Source organism: Myotis davidii, unplaced genomic scaffold, assembly GCF_000327345.1.
Source record: "Myotis davidii unplaced genomic scaffold, ASM32734v1 scaffold1380, whole genome shotgun sequence".
NCBI lineage: Eukaryota > Metazoa > Chordata > Mammalia > Chiroptera > Vespertilionidae > Myotis > Myotis davidii.
This window is the reverse complement of record NW_006291969.1, coordinates 40,518-57,971: the sequence shown is the minus strand read 5'-3', so window position 1 is coordinate 57,971 and position 17,454 is coordinate 40,518. Positions and strand designations below refer to the sequence as shown.

At 38.4% G+C, this 17,454-nt stretch overlaps 2 protein-coding genes across 3 annotated transcripts in view; both read right to left on the bottom strand.

Annotated features, from left to right (window-relative positions):
- Positions 1-17,454, bottom strand: part of HSPA14 (heat shock protein family A (Hsp70) member 14) — a 49,598-nt gene that overhangs the window by 31,693 nt on the left and 451 nt on the right. For both annotated transcript variants that reach the window (XR_435754.2, XM_006765313.2), the window contains exons 2-8: positions 16,645-16,725; positions 16,487-16,569; positions 7,515-7,563; positions 7,282-7,387; positions 6,387-6,477; positions 3,054-3,158; positions 1,635-1,796 (exon numbers count right to left, since the gene is read on the bottom strand). Coding sequence is in view for 1 of the 2 variants with exons in the window: in XM_006765313.2 (XP_006765376.1) it covers positions 1,635-1,796; positions 3,054-3,158; positions 6,387-6,477; positions 7,282-7,387; positions 7,515-7,563; positions 16,487-16,569; positions 16,645-16,725 (677 nt within the window). In the remaining variant the exon portion in view is untranslated. The remainder of the gene's footprint in view (positions 1-1,634; positions 1,797-3,053; positions 3,159-6,386; positions 6,478-7,281; positions 7,388-7,514; positions 7,564-16,486; positions 16,570-16,644; positions 16,726-17,454) is intronic.
- Positions 11,659-14,234, bottom strand: LOC107183326. The gene is made up of 2 exons (XM_015565034.1): positions 13,785-14,234; positions 11,659-13,301 (listed from the first exon to the last, which is right to left on the bottom strand). The coding sequence occupies exons 1-2, from the start codon at positions 14,197-14,199 to the stop codon at positions 12,784-12,786; spliced, it is 933 nt and encodes a 310-aa protein (XP_015420520.1). The 5' UTR covers positions 14,200-14,234; the 3' UTR covers positions 11,659-12,783.

The window sequence follows — 17,454 nt, the reverse complement described above, 5'->3', positions numbered from 1 at the left end:
CAAGAAAATGAAGCCAACCACCAACTCACACCATACACAAAAATAAACTCAAAATGGATAAAGGACTTAAATGTATGATAGGAAACCATAAAAATACTAGAGGAATCCAAAGGCAACAAAATCTCAGACATATGCAATCTCTTCATCGATACAGCTCCTAGGGAATTGGAAACTAAAGAGAAAATAAACAAATGGGACTACATCAAAATAAAAAGCTTCTGTACAGCAAAAGAAACCATCAACAAAACAACAAGAAAGCCCACTGCATAGGAGAACATATTCGCCAATGTTATCACCAATAAGGGTTTAATCTCCAACATTTATAGGTAACTACATGTTTTTAAATACCTACATTAATTAGAATTGTGAGTAAAATTAACAATGCTCTACCTTGAATTGGGACACCTTTATAACAAAAAACGGTATAGGTCTTTATTTAACAAATAAGAAATTACCACTTTTTCAAGACTTTCTTTTATCCAGTATAGCTAAACCAGTGGTTCTCAACCTTCCTAATGCTGCGACCCTTTAATACAGTTCCTCATGTTGTGGTGACCCCCAACCATAAAATTATTTTCGTTGCTACTTCATAACTGTAATTTTGCTACTGTTACCAAGCGTAAGGTAAATATCTGATATGCAGGATGTATTTTCATTGTTACAAATTGAACATAATTAAAGCATAGTGATTAATCACAAAAACAATATGTAATTATATATGTGTTTTCTGATGGTCTCAGGCGACCCCTGTGAAAAGGTCATTCTACCCCCAAAGGGGTCGCGACCCACAGGTTGAGAACTGCTGAGCTAAACAGATGAAAACACTGTTTCAGCCACATTGTTTTTAGCGCGGTAATGTCCAAAATATAACCTTTATATATGTGGCTCTTGATATACCAAACAAGATTAGAAGTTTGAATGGAATAACTGCATCCAGAAACAAAGATAAAATACTCTCTGTAGTAGTAGATTAGTAATTCAGTAAACACTCCATTAATTTCCTGGAATGTGACTATAACAATGTAATCTTCATCATCAGCTCTAAACTTAAAAACTGTTCAGAAGGTACTGAGGCCTTTCCCGAGACATAGAGCAGCAGATGAAGAATTAAGAAACTGAATTTGAGATCCAAATCCACACAGTTCCGTGTCTGGTAATCCCTTAAACTAAGTAAAAATCCAAGCACAAGGCACTGGACTATGCTTGGCCTATGCTTCCCAACATTTCCGTGGATAGATATTAACTCCACAAAAATATCCAGTACATTGGAAAAAAACACATCCTCCTTTGAAGCAGAGCAATTTCAAATAAATTAGGGCAAAAAAACTAAAGACAAACTTCAATCAAAATATATCAGCAGCCCTGGCAGGTTTGGCTCAATGGTTGGAGCATTGGCCAGCATACTGAAGGATCATGCATTCGATTCCTGGTTAGGGCATGTGCCTCAGTTGTAGGTTCCCTTGCCCCGGTAGGGGCGTGTGTGGGAGGCAGCCAATCAATGTATACTCTCACATTGATATTTCTCTATTTCTTTCTCTCTCCTCCTTCCACTCTCTCTAAAAATCAATGGAAAAAATATCCTCAGGTGAAGACTAACAACAACAATATATATAATCAAATTCATTATTACTCACCTCTGAAACTCAGAAGCTAGATGCTGTGCTAAGGTTTCTGTAAATTGTGTACCTCCGATGTTATCATCAGTGTTTGTTGAAATAACACGATATATTCCACTGTTAACTTCCATGACACTGATAGATAAGGATGTTCCTCCAAGTTTGAACACCAAAATATTGCTTAAAAAAGAGATAACATGAGTAAGTTATGAGAACACAACATTTTAAAGCTAGGCTCCACTTCTTAAACTAAGGAGCCACTTAGTTTAATCCATTTAGATCACAAATAAGGAAACTGAAAATCTCATGAGTAACTAACTTGTCCATGGTTGTGTGGTGATTGCTGGGAAGAGGGGTGTGGAGAGAGGTAGAAGAGGGTATAGGGAGGATAAATGATGATAGAGATTTGACTTGGGGTGGTGAACACACAATACAGTGTTGTAGAATTGTACACCTAAAACCTGTAAATTTTGTTAACCAGTGTTACCCCAATAAATTCCATTAAAAAAAAATTGTCCATAGTCATCACTTAGTGATGAATTAAGCTTAAAAACTAGATCTTTTAATTTTAAGTCAAAATTATTTTTCATTTAGTTGTGCTGGTAAAATTGTATTCTTCTGAATAACTAGAGTTCAAAACACCAACTTCTTAAATAAAGAAAAGATTTGTGATTATAGTGAATTGTAAGAGAATTAAAAATAGAAATTTTGTGTTAATATTATCCAAGTTACTGCTGCAATAACATGTCTATAAACATGAAACATACCCAAAACTAGGAGCTAATTTCCTATGTATAAAAATTTATAATTTCTGATATTTTACATTTATCTAGTTTACCTAAAAATAATTTCCTACTGATTTATATATATTCATTTCTTTACTCAAACTGTGAGATAAGATACAATTAGAGATCATTAACACATCTGAATTAATTTCCTTGAAGCTGCATATGTCAGGCCTAGTAAGACAACTTTGACAACTAAATTAGGAGTATGTTTTACTGTTTCATAATCAAAATAATTCTTAAATCCTCATGTTGGATTTCTCGTCATCTGTCAAGATAAATGTGCATAAAACTACTCACTAGTTATAAACAAATTTAATAACTGAAATTGGTAGTAAAATTAAGTGTCCTAGCTTGATTTGGAATGTGGCTGAGCTTACAAATTTCAAATCTATCTCAATTATAGGGACAAAATGTGGGTCATAAGAGAAGGATAGATATGGTCAATCTTCCCTCCTGTTATGTCCCGTCTCTGCTTTCCTAGGACACCTTTCTCATCTATTTGAAAAACTCCAGTTGAGAGTTTTGATGTCTTTCCATTCACAAAGGCTTGGAAGCGCTGCATTTTATAATAATCTCTACTGATGTAATTGCTATAAATCTTAAATGTTTTTTGCACTGAATAATTTAAAGCTGAAAATACGATTTTTACCTTTTTCCAGCGGGGGACTCTTGTCCAATTCCATAAGCCAGGAGAGCTGCAGATGGTTCATGGATTAACCGCAAAACATTAAAGCCAGCAGCTCTGGCTGCTTCCCTGTGGACAATTTGCTTTCAGTGAATTTAGCATCACATGTGCAAGTGTATATTGTAGAAATGCTCTATAAGATTGTATGCAATAGCAAATAAGATTTCATAAGTAGAATATGGATGGTAATGATCTTTAGAAGCAATATAATAGGACACAAGAGATGAATGTAACTCTTGAGATCTTTTTCCATTTAATAATGTTCATTGCTTGATCTCTTCCTACTCATCTCTGCCTTCCCCGAGATTCGATAGCCTGTTCCATGCTTCTATATCTCTGGATCTATTTTGTTCGTTTATTTTGTTCATTAGATTCCATATGTGAGTGAGATCATGTGATACTTGTTTTTCTCTGTCTTAGTCTGCTTAGCATAATACTCTCCAAGTCCTGCCATGCTGTCTCAAAGGGTAAGAGACCCTTCTTTCATACTGCTGCATAATATGCCATGGTGTAAATGTACCACAGCTTTTTTATCCACTCATCTATTGATGGGCACTTGGGCTGTTTCCGGATCTTAGCTATTGTAAATTACGCTGCTATGAACACAAGGGTACATATATTCCTTCTGACTGATGTTTCCGTTTTCTTAGAATATATTCCTAAAAGTGGGATCACTGAGCCAAATGGCAGTATGCATAACTCATGGACACAGACAACAGTGTGGTAAAGGTCTGGGGCAAGGGACAGGGGCAGGCTAGAAGGGATCAATGGGGGAAAAAAAGAGGACACGTGTAATACTTTCAATAATAAAGATGAAAAACAAAGGTAAAAGTAATTTTGTCCTAAAGTACAACTCGTTATTAAGAATGAGAAACAAAGAAATAAAGAACAAATTAAAAAGCTGGAAATAGAGAGAACTGATCTTGTATAGAGAAGCTATCTAAAATGGAACCAATGTATTATATAGTACTAGAGGCCTGGTGCATGAACTTTGTGAACTGGCGGGGGGAGTCTCTTAGTCCGACCTGCGCCCTCTTGCAGTCTGGGAACCTTCGGGAACCACTCCCCACAAGTGGGCCTAAGCCGTCAGTCGGACATCCTTAGAGCTGCTGTGAAGGCAGGAGAGGTTCCTGCCACTGCTGCTGCACTCGCTACCCATGAGCCCGGCTTCTGGTGAGCGGCGCTCACACTGACCACCAGGGAGCAACTCCTGCATTGAGCGTCTGCTCCCTGGTGGTCAGTGTGCGTCACAGCGACCGATTGTTCTGCCATTTGGTCAATTTGCATATTAGCCTTTTATTTTATAGGATTTTAAAGCGCTAATATGAATAGTATACTTATGGAAAACTAAAAATTTTCTTTGATCTGCTAAATGGCGTTTTCTTTGACTATTGAGCTGCTTCTGACAAAAGTTTGAGAAAGGTTTCTCTTTACCTTGTAAGTAATCTACCTAAAAAGCAAACATTTTATTTCATCAAAATAACTAGAGGCCTGGTGCATGAAATTTGTGCACGGGGGGTGGGGGAGAAGGCCCTCAGCCCGGCCTGCACACTCTCCAATCCAGGACCCCTCAGGGGATGTCTGACTACCTCTCGCAATCGGGGACCGCTGACTCCTAACTGCTCGCCTGCCTGCCTGGTCACCCCTAAGCCCTCTGCCTGCATGATCACCCCTAACCACCTCTGCCTGCCTACCTGATTGCTCCTAACTGCTCTCCTACTAGCTTGATTGCCCCTAACTGCCTCTGCCTCGTCCTGCACCCAGGACCCAGGATTCCCTCCTCCGCCTGGTCGCAGGCACCCGGGACCCAGGCTTCCCTTCCTCTGGCTGGCCACAGGCACCCAGGACCCGGGCCAGCCGCAGCTGCAGGGGACTGTAGGCGGGGTGCTTTGCTTGGGCCGCAGCCGGAGGTGCCCAGGACCATGGGGCGGGTGGCTTGTCCCTCTCCTGGGCTGCAGCCTGGCTGGTCCCCATTCCTCTCTCCCCAGTGTTGAGTGTCTGAGCTGTTTGGCGTGTGGTGGCATGACAAACATTTGCATATTAGCTGTTTATTATATAGGATTTCTTATGCTTCATGTTAGTTTTATTGTCAGGTCTTGAATTACTTTTTCAAAACTGAGTCTACTCAATATTAAAAAGCTAACATTTACTCACAACTATGTAACATGCTATATTTGTCTTTAAACTTTTATTTTAACTCACATTGGTTAAATAAATAATTAGGTATTGTTTTATAAAAAACTAGAGGCCCACTGCACAAAGATTCGTGCAAGAACAGGCCTTCCTTCCCCTGGCTGCCAGCACCGCCTTCACTCCGGCCGGAGCTGCCTTTCTGCCTTCGCTCTGGCCCGAAGCCACCTTTCCACCTTCCACACTGCCTAGAGGCCCAGAGCGGTTGGGGTGTGTGAAACGCCTGCACCATTGCCATGGCGATGATGTGAGTGTCCCACCTTGTCCCCAGCTGCTGGGTGTGTGTGCGCTGCCCATTGGCCCACCATCTTTATCGGGCTAATTTGCATATTTACCCTATTGGCTGGTGGGCGTCGTGAAGGGACGGTCAATTTACATCTTTTATTAGCGTAAATAATAATGTTCAGAGTCTATTTTCTTAATAAAGAAAATACCATGTGTATACTTAAAAAGGAAAAGAAAGCTCTCAAAAATGCCTATGCTTATAAACTTTACACAAATTTATAACATTTTGCAATTTTCCAATTTCTTTTAGAGTTAGTTTTTAATATCCCTCCAGTTCAAGTAAATGAAGCAATTCTCTGCCCCAGAAGCAACCTAGATGTTTGCCAAAACCTCATGTGGAACTGTATCCCAAAAGTAAGGACATGCATTCTCACCAATTGCATATAATTATGCAATTATATCTGCATAATCTATAAAAACTACATGCAACTTTTTGGTTAGATGTTAAGAACTAAGGTGAAGGAATACCTGCAAACATATAAAATTTCCTATTTTTATATAATTTGAACATAAACCTTAATTACATAAAAATAAGGCAAAGTAATTCATAAACATCAACTTAACCTGGTAATTAAAAACATTTCTAATCAAAATAGATAAGAAGGTACATTTAATTTTATATTCTCTTGACATTTCATAAAAGATAGGAAATATTAATTATCAGTAACATACTTTTTACCATACTATTTACAAATACACGTTACAAATAAAATTTTATTGGCCAAGAAGTTTTCAAATGCAATTTTACTTTTTTACTATATGGTGATATTGTAAAATTTGTATTTCCTTTAAGCAAATAAAATAAACCCATATTATACTTACCCAAGAGCATTCTTTTGCTTTTCTCCAAAATCAAATGGAACAGTAATAACTACATCATTTGCATCTGAGCCCAAGACAGAATGTGCCGTTTCTATATATTAAAAAAACATAAAAATAAATTCTGATGACACAGAAATATATCAAGTGATACTTTCTGAGGTTTATCAATTTGCAGCAAAGATCTTATCACTATAAAGATTTTCTAGTTCACTTGCTGTCCCACCCTATTGATTTTCTTTTTTTGCTCTCTTAAATCATGCGTGTGGATTTGGTAGTTTGTGGACATAGAACTAGGTACTTTCTAAGGTGCCTGGCTCTTAGGCTTCAGTTTTAACCACCTCCCAAATTAGACTGGTTTTTATTGGGAATGAGCTTCTAATGTGTCAATGTAAAGACAAACACTATAATGTTAGTTCAACACATTAAAGGGATGCCTCACATCCCACAAACTCAGTATAATCCCAGAGGTGATGCGAGCCTTACGCATAATCTACTCCAAAATTTCCTAAATTGTTTTAAGAATGCCCCTCAGCTCTAGCCCTCGTCAGAAGTGATAAAACCAGACCTACTTAATCTGCTTAACTATTGTTGAGAGTGTACTGTCAATTTTAAAGGAGATATAATATTCATTCTTCATCACATTTATTTGGCCACTTTATCTTAAGAAGTTTTGAAAATGCTAATTCAGCCCAATCCATTTACATTACTTCTAAGGAGACCAAAGTCAGGGAAGGTAAGTCGTTACCCATAGTCACACAGCCAATTAGTGGCCCAGTCAGATAGAGTGTAGGTCTCCTTACTGCTAATCTGATCAATCAGCTGCTTCTCCCTAGGGCAAAAAATATGTCTACTTTTAAGGTCAACTTTTAAAAATTTTTTTGCTTTGGCTCAGTACCTTTCATTTTACTAAATATCAGTCTGGCAACATCTTCTGGGTTAACAAATTTTGTTTCTTCTCCAGTATCTATTTTATATCGTAATTTCCCATTTTTTTCAATGACCTAGAAAGAAAATTTTAAGTGTTAAATAAGGAATAATTTTAACAAAAATATAAAGTTTCAATATTATAGGACAGGACCTTAGCAATTACTTTGTGTAATAGGGAAGTAACAACAGGACCATACTCACTAAACATTTACTTTCTGTGATGTATTTCTGAGCCTGTGGGTCGTCAGAGCTGTTCATAAAGATAAAGATAATTAAGTATTAAAATCTGTAGTGTTCATATATAAGTTTTAAAGAACACTATATTTTTTATTACCACTGAACAAATATAAAAATATAAACAAAATTAAGTTGCTTAATATTTTTAAAAACTTCAAAAAAATTTCAATTACAAAGAATCTTTACAAAGGTTATAGTAATTCTATTAAAGTGTTATTCTTTGCATTTGAAAGTAGCTCTTCCTTATTCTAATCTTACTGCTACTAATAGGTACTATACAATACATTTGGGGATGATTTTTCATAATGTCAATGATTTTGTTACATACTTCCCCATCTATAATCCTGAAGACCCAACCACTGAGATAAAAAGGACAAAAGAGGTAAGATTGCAAAATAAGGGCAAACCAGCATGCCTAATACCATCTCTGTTGCTTGGCCTGAACATGAATCAACACCCAAAATCAAGAGTGAGCAACAGTACAAATGATATATATGGAAAGGTACACAGTACTATAGGTGGACAGATCTATATTACCCTAGATAAAGTGGGTACTAAATAAAAGTGCATGGCAATAAAAAAAAAAAAAAAGGGTGTTTTGTTGTTCAAAATAGTAATACCAATTTATGCAGACTGTTTTCACATATATTACCTCACTTGATCTTCACAATCCCTTAATGGGATTAATCTGGCAGACATTATTTTAGAGATAACAGGTTCATAGAGGGTCAATGACTTAACAGTTAATAAGGGGCAGAGTCAGTATTTGATCCCAGGTTTTCTCTATCAGGGTATGGTTGTTCACTGCCTGGCAATGAGATGGTGCATGATTAAGTACTTCTGCCCCTTGAGCAGAAATAGGAATAACTGATTTTTTGGTTTAATTTCATCTTACTAAGATGAAGTAAACCCGCCCCCTAAACCAAGCATATCAAACTCAAAGGCTAACATGAGCCAAATAAACAAGGTTTAAGTTTGTGGGCCACAAAAATACAAAAGCCTCAATTTTCATAGAAACATAGGTTTATTTCGATAGAGACGTGCTGAATACAAAAGGCTGAAATGAGTAATCGTTAACATAAAATAATAGAACACTTTAATAAAAATTAAGTTTTTCTTGAACATTAACTTACCAGACACTGAATAACTGCACAGGTTAATAAAAATCTCCAAAAGCAAAATATTCCCTCATTATATTGGCTGGGCCACAAAAATATTCGTTGTGGGCCACGAGTTTGACATGCTTGCCCTAAACCCTTCTTCAAAGGGCTGTGGCTATTCTGTTCAGAAACCAGTCTTAAATGTTTAATAAGAAGAGGTAGAAATGAATAGTGGCTAACTGCTAAAGCAAGCATGTTATACTATCAGCGAATATTTTAGCAGCCGATTGCCACATCATTAGTCTTGGACTGACTTGTTTGGTGTGCGCAACAGGAAATATTTGTCTTTCAGAGAACAAGAAAAATAGGTTTACTTGCGTTGCACTTATTAATTTGTGCAGTTATTCAGTGTCTGGTAAGTTAATGTTCAAGAAAAACTTAATTTTTATTATTAAAGTGTTCTATTACTTTATGATAACAATTACTCATTTCAGCCTTTTGTATTCAGCACATCTCTATCGAAATAAACCTACGTTTCTATGAAAATTGAGGCTTTTGTATTTTTGTGGCCCACATAAATTTAAACCTTATTTGGCTCGTGTTAGCTTTTTGGTTTGACATGCTTGTGCTAAAGGGTTACTGAACATCTGATAACCCCACCTGTATAATTAAGAGAAAGACAAGAGGGTTGTTTAAAATTGCCTAATTTGGCTTAGAAGTCTGTCTGAATACTTGCAGATTCCCCACACTTCCTTCTCTATCACCTAAAAATTAGTAGTGAGGAAATAGGTAAAATAGCTTGCCCAAAGTCACATGGTTAATTGCAGAACTGGCCAGAATCCAGATCTTTAATGCAAACTTTAGTATTCTTTCCACTGAACCCTCCCCTTCTTCCCTTTTCAAACACCCAATAGACCAGTGGTTCTCAATCTGTGGATCGTGAACAATGAAAATACATCCTGCATATCAGATATTTACATTACAATTCATAACAGTAGCAAAATTACAGTTATGAAGTAGCAACGAAAATAATTTTATGGTTGGAGGTCACCACAACATGAGGAACTGTATTAAAGGGTCGCGGCATTAGGAAGGTTGAGAACCACTGCAAGACTATATCCTGGACAAACATTTTAAGAGTAAGAATCAGATCAAGTGTGCCTATAGTAATTTTTTTGCACCAATATTGTAAATTGTGTATCTTTACCAGTTGTTTTAAGACTAGAACTTAAGTCAACCAGGATAATTTATCCTATTGTGTAGGCTACCTACCACTCAGAGAAGTTATTTGCTGGGAAAAGATATTTTATGGAATTTATAAAACTCGTAGAAAGGAAAATTATTTCTCAACTGCTATGCAAAAAGGCCCTGGCTTATGTGAAGACAGAAAGCACACATAGCTCTCGGAGGCTATGTATAGGCAAGAACCTGGAGATTAACTAAAAGGAAAGCAGAAAACAGAGAATGCAGGTGACGACAAATGATCATGGATAGCACCAGAAAGTAGTGAACTGACTCACAACTACATACAAATAAAAACTTTATTTGTCCACACCAGGATTAATTACGTAACAGAAAAACAAAGGGTGGTGGGAGGTTAGTATACACAGCACCTTATTTACATCATGGTCTTAAGGAGGCAGAATGTTAACCCTACCATAGTATTACAACCTTTATCAGCAATGCCATTTTCTCTTCCTCCTCCTTCCTTACATGTCTCTTGCATGGTCAGCAGCCCTTAGACTGGGCACATATCAGCACTAACATGCACAGGGTCTTCTTTCCCACTACTGTCACAGTATAGTGCTTTCCATGTATGAAAGCATTTTTACATTTATCTGTTTCTTTGACCCTCACAACAATCCCGTGAGGTAGGTAGAATAGTTACCAGTTCTTAATAGGTGAGGATCCTGAGATATACTAGTAGAATGGTAAAATGACCCACTTAAGGATGGACAGGTAGTAATGGTTTGGCCTGGAACTTAAGTAGGATTTCTGGGCTTGTTTTCTTTCACATAACATCCCCTTATTACAACTTCCCTCCTCTTTATAATATTTTGCCTATTTCTGTTCTGTTCACTTCTTTAAGTTATTTTCCTTTAGTTTTATTCCCACATTAAGGTTACATTACCCATTAGCTTTTTACAATACTACCTTCAAAGTTTAACTCCACTTATATACTTTAGCACTTCCTTTATCTTAAATAAATCACTGCTTATTTATTTTGCTATCATTAATAGATTAATATAGTACAGGCCTCATTTTTCACCAAGTACTTCCCTGTTTTTCCAAAATGTCTACCTACCTACATTAGTGTTATCTAGTTTTAACTGACACATATCCCGCCATTTAGTGACCTAAAACAACTCAAATGATTTGCCAATGTAACTGTGACAGGATTAGAACCTAGGAGTTCTAACTTGATTACAGTGTATGCTACCACAGCAGCTGCTGCCTCCATCCATTACCCACTCAACAGAGCAGTTCACGTGCTTGACATCTATTCATGGTTCCAGGTATGTTCCCACTGTTTTTTAACTATTTATTCACCTATTTGTATTTCCTGCATTAAACACCTAAGCCTGCAAAATAGAAAACTTCTTCCAACATGCTCAGACTTTTTTTCAGCCTAGAGATTGAAGAAAAACTTTTTAAATTGGAAATATGGCTCAACACCTGTTTTTTGGGGGGAAAATGGAATGTGTTTGTTGAGAACCTGTGCTTAAAGGAGTTATTTATTGCAAGCAGTCTTTATTCACACCACCCTCAACTCTTCCCAAAGCTATTCTTTTCTACCACATGCCACTAACTAGGTGATTTTTCGTCTACACCAGTGATGGCAAACCTTTTGAGCTCAGCATGTCAGCGTTTTGAAAAACCCTAACTTAACTCTGGTGCCGTGTCACATATAGAAATTTTTTGATATTTGCAACCATAGTAAAACAAAGACTTACATTTTTGATATTTATTTTATATATTTAAATGCCATGTAACAAAGAAAAATCAACCAAAAAAATGAGTTTGCGTGACATCTCTGACACGTGTGTCATAGGTTCGCCATCACTGGTCTACACCATGTGAGAAAAAGTGATTTTGGAAAGTTCCCTAAAAGGAAAGTTTTCTAGTGCTTGCCTTTTGTAACATACAACACAGAAACAATGCTAACAAAAAAGAATGAAATTAGCTAAAAAGCATCTGGGAAACTGATATTATCTCAAATCTTTCCAAGATATTCAATTAGCAATCGAAATTTTACAATATGTAATTATGCATGTAAAGGACCCAAGTAATATAGAATGCAAAGAATTTACTTACATTTAATATTTTATAAACAGCCAATATCTCATTATATTGGATTATCAATATGAACCATAACACAATTGTGGCTTCCTATTAGTTTTGAATTATATCCTATAGAGACTAAGAACTATTAAAATGGAGGGAAAGATGGTTTGACTATTGAGTGCTTACTAGTAGGAATGTCACAGACAGCAGTGAAAATGAGAGAAAGGTACAAATAGATGTTGTGTCTATAGTAGTCTTGAGCTACAGAAGCATTAAAAAAAAATTGAAGACTTTAAAGTTCAGAAAACAATCAAGTTAAACAACTATTCAAGCAATAAAATCATCATGGTATACAACCATAATTCTATCTTGTCAACTAATGTGCCGCATCCTTGCCTTACCTCAGCCAAGGTCATATACATTTTATAACTTACATGTGTATATAGTGCTTTTAAACCCTTTCACATCTATTAGCCATTTGATCCTCACAACATCCCTGTGAGGTAGGCAGGTTAGGAATTGTTACCTAGCTCCCATTTTACTGATGAGGAAACTGGTGCAGAGAGGTAAAATAAATTGCCTCTTATCAGTGACAAAGCCAAGGCTAACTAGCTCTGGAGTTGGCTCCATCCATTTTCCATTAGGCCACCTCTCACATATCTGAAGTCTTTCAATTAGTGGAGAAGTTTGGGAAAAACAACTAGCATGTATATTCCTACACTTCTGTATATCTGCAGCTCATCCACTCTTTTCTCTGAGGACATGGAAAAAGATCCAGGTCACCAAAAGGCAAGTCTTGGATATGGGCTTCTACCAGTTTAGGGTATATACCCTTTTATCATCAGTTCCTAACTTTTGGTGTTAGAAATTAATCTCTGAAGCAATTTTTCAAGCCCTAGCTGAAAAGCACTGGTTGCCTCTTCCACTGCTGTTGCCAAGCGTCTCACTGCAATCACGGCATCCCTGCGGAGCTCATTGGCAGTGTCTTGCTGAGCACCGGCCTCCTCACCAATAGCAATCAGCCTGTCCAATTTTTCTTCCTCACGTTTTGAAAGTTCTCGTGCCAATCTCCTGTTTTCTGCCAATTCAGCTGCAATAGTCCTGGCCACTGACCGCCTTCTTCGTCTTGCCCACCTTGGAGGGGGCTCACTGGTCAAAGGCCTATCCCCACCAGAAAAAGGAACTCCGGAGGAGATTGGAGGCTGCTGTGTGAAGGCCACCCCAGGAGTGTTTCGGCCCGTGCTGGTGCAGGGACTGGGCTCACCGGACACACCCAGTCTGGTCATGGGGCTGCTCTGACAGGGAGCAACTGCACCTCTGAAAAGGTGGTGGGAACTGTTGTAGCTGGGGGTCCCTTGAGAGCACCTGAAAAACAAAAGCTCCTGCTAAGGGAATGCATGGAGCCAGCAGCAGAGCTGAGAGACAATTACAAAACTGTGGTGGATCCTGGAAAATCCTCTTTCCACAAGGGACTGGGAAGAATTCAGTTCTTTGGTCTGGCCATTTTAGCCTATTATTTCCAAAACCTTCCCTTTATCTTATTGAGCCCCTTTCCACTTAGCTATCCAACCCACTTTATATCCACAAATGCCCATTAGAAATATTGCCAAAATAGTTTGGTTCTAAAGAGCACTTCTACATTTAAAGAGTTCTATACCTTACATACCTAGGGTCATAGCTTTTAAATACCTGGAGCCCCTTATCTTATAATTAGGTTTTTAAAAAAGAGGGCAGGGGCAAAAACAGGGATTATGTTAAAAAAAACAAACAACACACACCATCCAATCATATACTGTTGTTTAGAACCAAGTGACTCTGGGACCCAATCCTTTACATGTTTGGAAATTACCTGCACCTGAGGATTCATCCCAGGAGTCCTCAAGGTCACTGGTTTCTTGCATCTGGTCAGTGATTCTCAGTTGACAATCCTCATCTGATTCCTTAACTGTTTTCGAGATAGGCTGATGATCTGCTGCCTGAGTCCTTTTTGGTTTCAGAATGCCGGTTCCCTCTTCCCCTGGGTTGTCAGAGGCCATTAAGTTCTGAGTGTAGTGCTTGGCCCAAGCAGTATCCTCCATTAAGTTGTCTGGGTCAGTCACTACCTGATTTCGGAGAAGCTGATCCAAGGTCTCATAAAATGGACAGTGTGGTGGGTCACCCATACTTGTGGCATGGGCAACATATGCCTTTAAATATAATGCCTTCAGAACTTTAAACTTGGAGCGGCACTGACGATCGGTGCGGCGGAAGCCTTCCTGCTGCATTCGCTTAGACACAGCCTGATAGACATCTGCATTATGATGCACAGTCTGGAGGCGTTGAATGTATTCTGCCTCGCCTAGTATGGAGAGAAGAGTTCGCGTCTCCTGTCTGGACCACCGGATGCCCGCACTGCTATTGGAATTGGCCATAGTGGACTGGGAAGGAAGGCTAGCTGAAGAAAGCTCCTGGACAGCAAGGTGCAAATCTGAAGGTGTGGGGAAACTCTGGGTGCTTTCAGTTTATTTCCAGGAGCCAACGGATTCTTCCCTCTCAGGACTAATTGCTGAGAAGCCAGATCCAAGGACCAAATTTCTGGCTGGAAGGCCACAGGGGAATGAGAGTTACAGGAAGGGTGTAAGGATAATTGTGGCAGCAAGTTAAGCTGTGCTACCTGTAAGTAGGTCACAAACAGGTAGGATGCCAAGACTGAAAAAGCCCAACTTTGGGAGTTCATCCAGGATAGACACTGCCCCAGGGGCTAAAAAGGGCCTTACTGACTTGATAACAAGGGGACTGGCTCTGGCTCCTCCATGAAGGCCAGAATGCTTCCAAGGCCGAAACCTGAGATACCTGTGTGTCTATAAAAATCACCCATTGTCTTCTAAGTAGAGAGACGAAGTGGGAAATCCCTGAGCATGAGGCAGCTAGCAGGACGGTGGTGTAGCAGTTTGTCTGAAGGGTGCTCATCCTTCACTAACCTTGCTGCAAGCAGCATACTGTGGCTACGTATTACCCATCTGACTGTCACCATTGCACTCCTTCGTTAAAGGATAACTTTCAGGGCCAGAAAAGTAAGCTTAAGTTATTCTTGTTAATACAAAGCTTTTTGCATAATATAGCAAAAGACAACCACATCTTTACTCCAACTGTCTGCCCCAAAACAGCAGCATAAAATAAATAGGACTACTAGGGAATAGATCTGTGGACATATTCTAAATCTTGATTATATCAATGTCAGTATCTGGTTGTGATACTATAATTTTGCAAGATGTTATTATTGGGAGAAAGTGGTAAATCCAGTAAAATACAGCATCTCTTTGTATTATTTCTTACAACACTATGTACAAGTACTCAAAATATTAAAGTTCAATTAAAATAACATAGCTGGCTGCATACAGTGAATCTAGCTTCAAGATCCATCTATAACTCCTTGTTTTTCAGAACTTACAATTTGTACATCTTTGAAACCACCTAATTTATCATCATCATCACCACAAAAATTTGAATTCTCTATAAAATACTGTAGTTTCTGACTTAGTGCATAGATATCCTAAAAAGGGGAAAAAGTAAAGTTCAATTTAACTACACACAAGTAAAGGATAATAAAAAGAATCTGTATGTATAAAAAAATAAATCAACATATAAAAATTTCTATTTAAATTCTCAACAGAACACAAAGGAAACAACCTGGGCCCAATTTATAAGTCCTGAATTGTAGTCCTATCTAGTTCACCTCCCTTACTAATTTAGGAATAACATAACTTCTATTTGCCTTGATTTTTCTCATCTATAAATGGGAAGAGATAAAACCTGCCCTACTAATCTTATAGGGACTTGAGAGGATTAAATAAAATAATAGATGTGAAAGCACTCTGAAAACTTAAAAACACTATTTCAAGTATTACTACTACAGTGAAAATGAAACCCCCTAAGTATTATGATAATCTATAATTTGAGGAGACATGAGTCTGGGGAAGCAAGACTCTTTAATCTTTTAATTAAAGCTGTAACAGATGATTAACCTGATTCTTGTGTAAGATGCTAATTAAACTGTTTCTCTAATGATTAAATTTGTAAGCCACTGGAAAAGTTAGTTCCCAGAAAGTGTCACAAAAGGACCCAAAGAAAACCGATAGCATCTACATAAATTATAACCAAATGTAATAGATTTTGCAAAAATCAACCACAGTGCAAAGAAGTCATCAAATTCCCCCCAAAATCTTTCAAGTTCTCTCAGTTAAAAAAGTACTGAAATATAAAAAATCCAAATTGCCACCTCTGAATGACACAAACTATCAAAATGAAAGGAATGTTGGTATTTATCAATACAAACAGACCTGTCAGCAAGAAATAAACATCTGAGTGAAACTCATCTTTGAGAAGATTTGACACTAATCATCAAAAGAAACTGGCTGCTGAAGTACTCTCTGAAATAATTCAGTCAGAAAAAACTGGAAAAAAACAAACTCCAGAAGAAACAAATGGTGTTTCTAGTTTCATTCCACATTACGCTTAGAATGTATACACATTTTTATTACCTATATGTTGAAGTGATATTTTATTCCATACCTTCTGCCAAGGATCTGCTTTACTTTCATGACTGTATTGGAAATATTTCTTATTCTACTTTGTTTTGCTGCCAATCCAACAACCTGAAAAAGAGCAATATATTACAATGCATGTAATTTTCACTTATTTCAAAGCAAAAATGTGAGGGGGAATAGTACCTCTTCATTTTCTGAGTAGGCAACAACAGCTGGAGTAACTCTGTCACCCGCATCATTTGCAACCACATCAGCCCGGCCATCCTGGAGAAAAATATATGAGTTACTTTGAATTAAATAGACTCATAGGACATATTCAGACATATGTGGGCCAGTGTTACTTTGCCATCTATGTGGAAAGAAATATTGATCTAGCAATATTTTAAACTTGTAGACTTAACTGCAACTATTAATTTCCTAGATTTTATGAAAGGCCAACATTCCATAAAGAACTGCCTCCCCCCCCCCCCCCCCCCCCCCCCCCCCGTCTTCTCTGCACAGTCAATAATAGAAACAAACATAACCACCTGTCTATAGCCAATAATAAGTGTTATTTCACCACCCTTTCTCCTCCTCTTCCTTCCCCTACAAATACCTCTTTCTCCACTTTTCTGCATGTGATGAAGAGGCACTAACCCTTTGGCTTTCCCTGACAAGTCATCTGACATTTAAACTAGCGTCAGGGGAGACGAGTATTACTGTTCCTTCCCCCTCCCCCGACGAGGAAGGCCCCCACCGCTTGTCACGCTCTTCTTCCAAGAAAGGCCAAGCCAGTAGACCGCGCACCACCAACTCGCTCCGCACGCCATGCAGGATCAACCACAGCTCCAGCCGCAGATCACCGCCACCCCGCCCTTTCCCGGCAAAGGTCCCCAAAGCTCCGGGCCTACTGGGGTCGCTCCATCCCAGAGACCCTCCCGGTCTCCTGCGGCCCTGACGCCCCCGGACCACGCGCGCCGGCGTCGTCACGCCCCTCCCTCCAGGCCGCGGCTG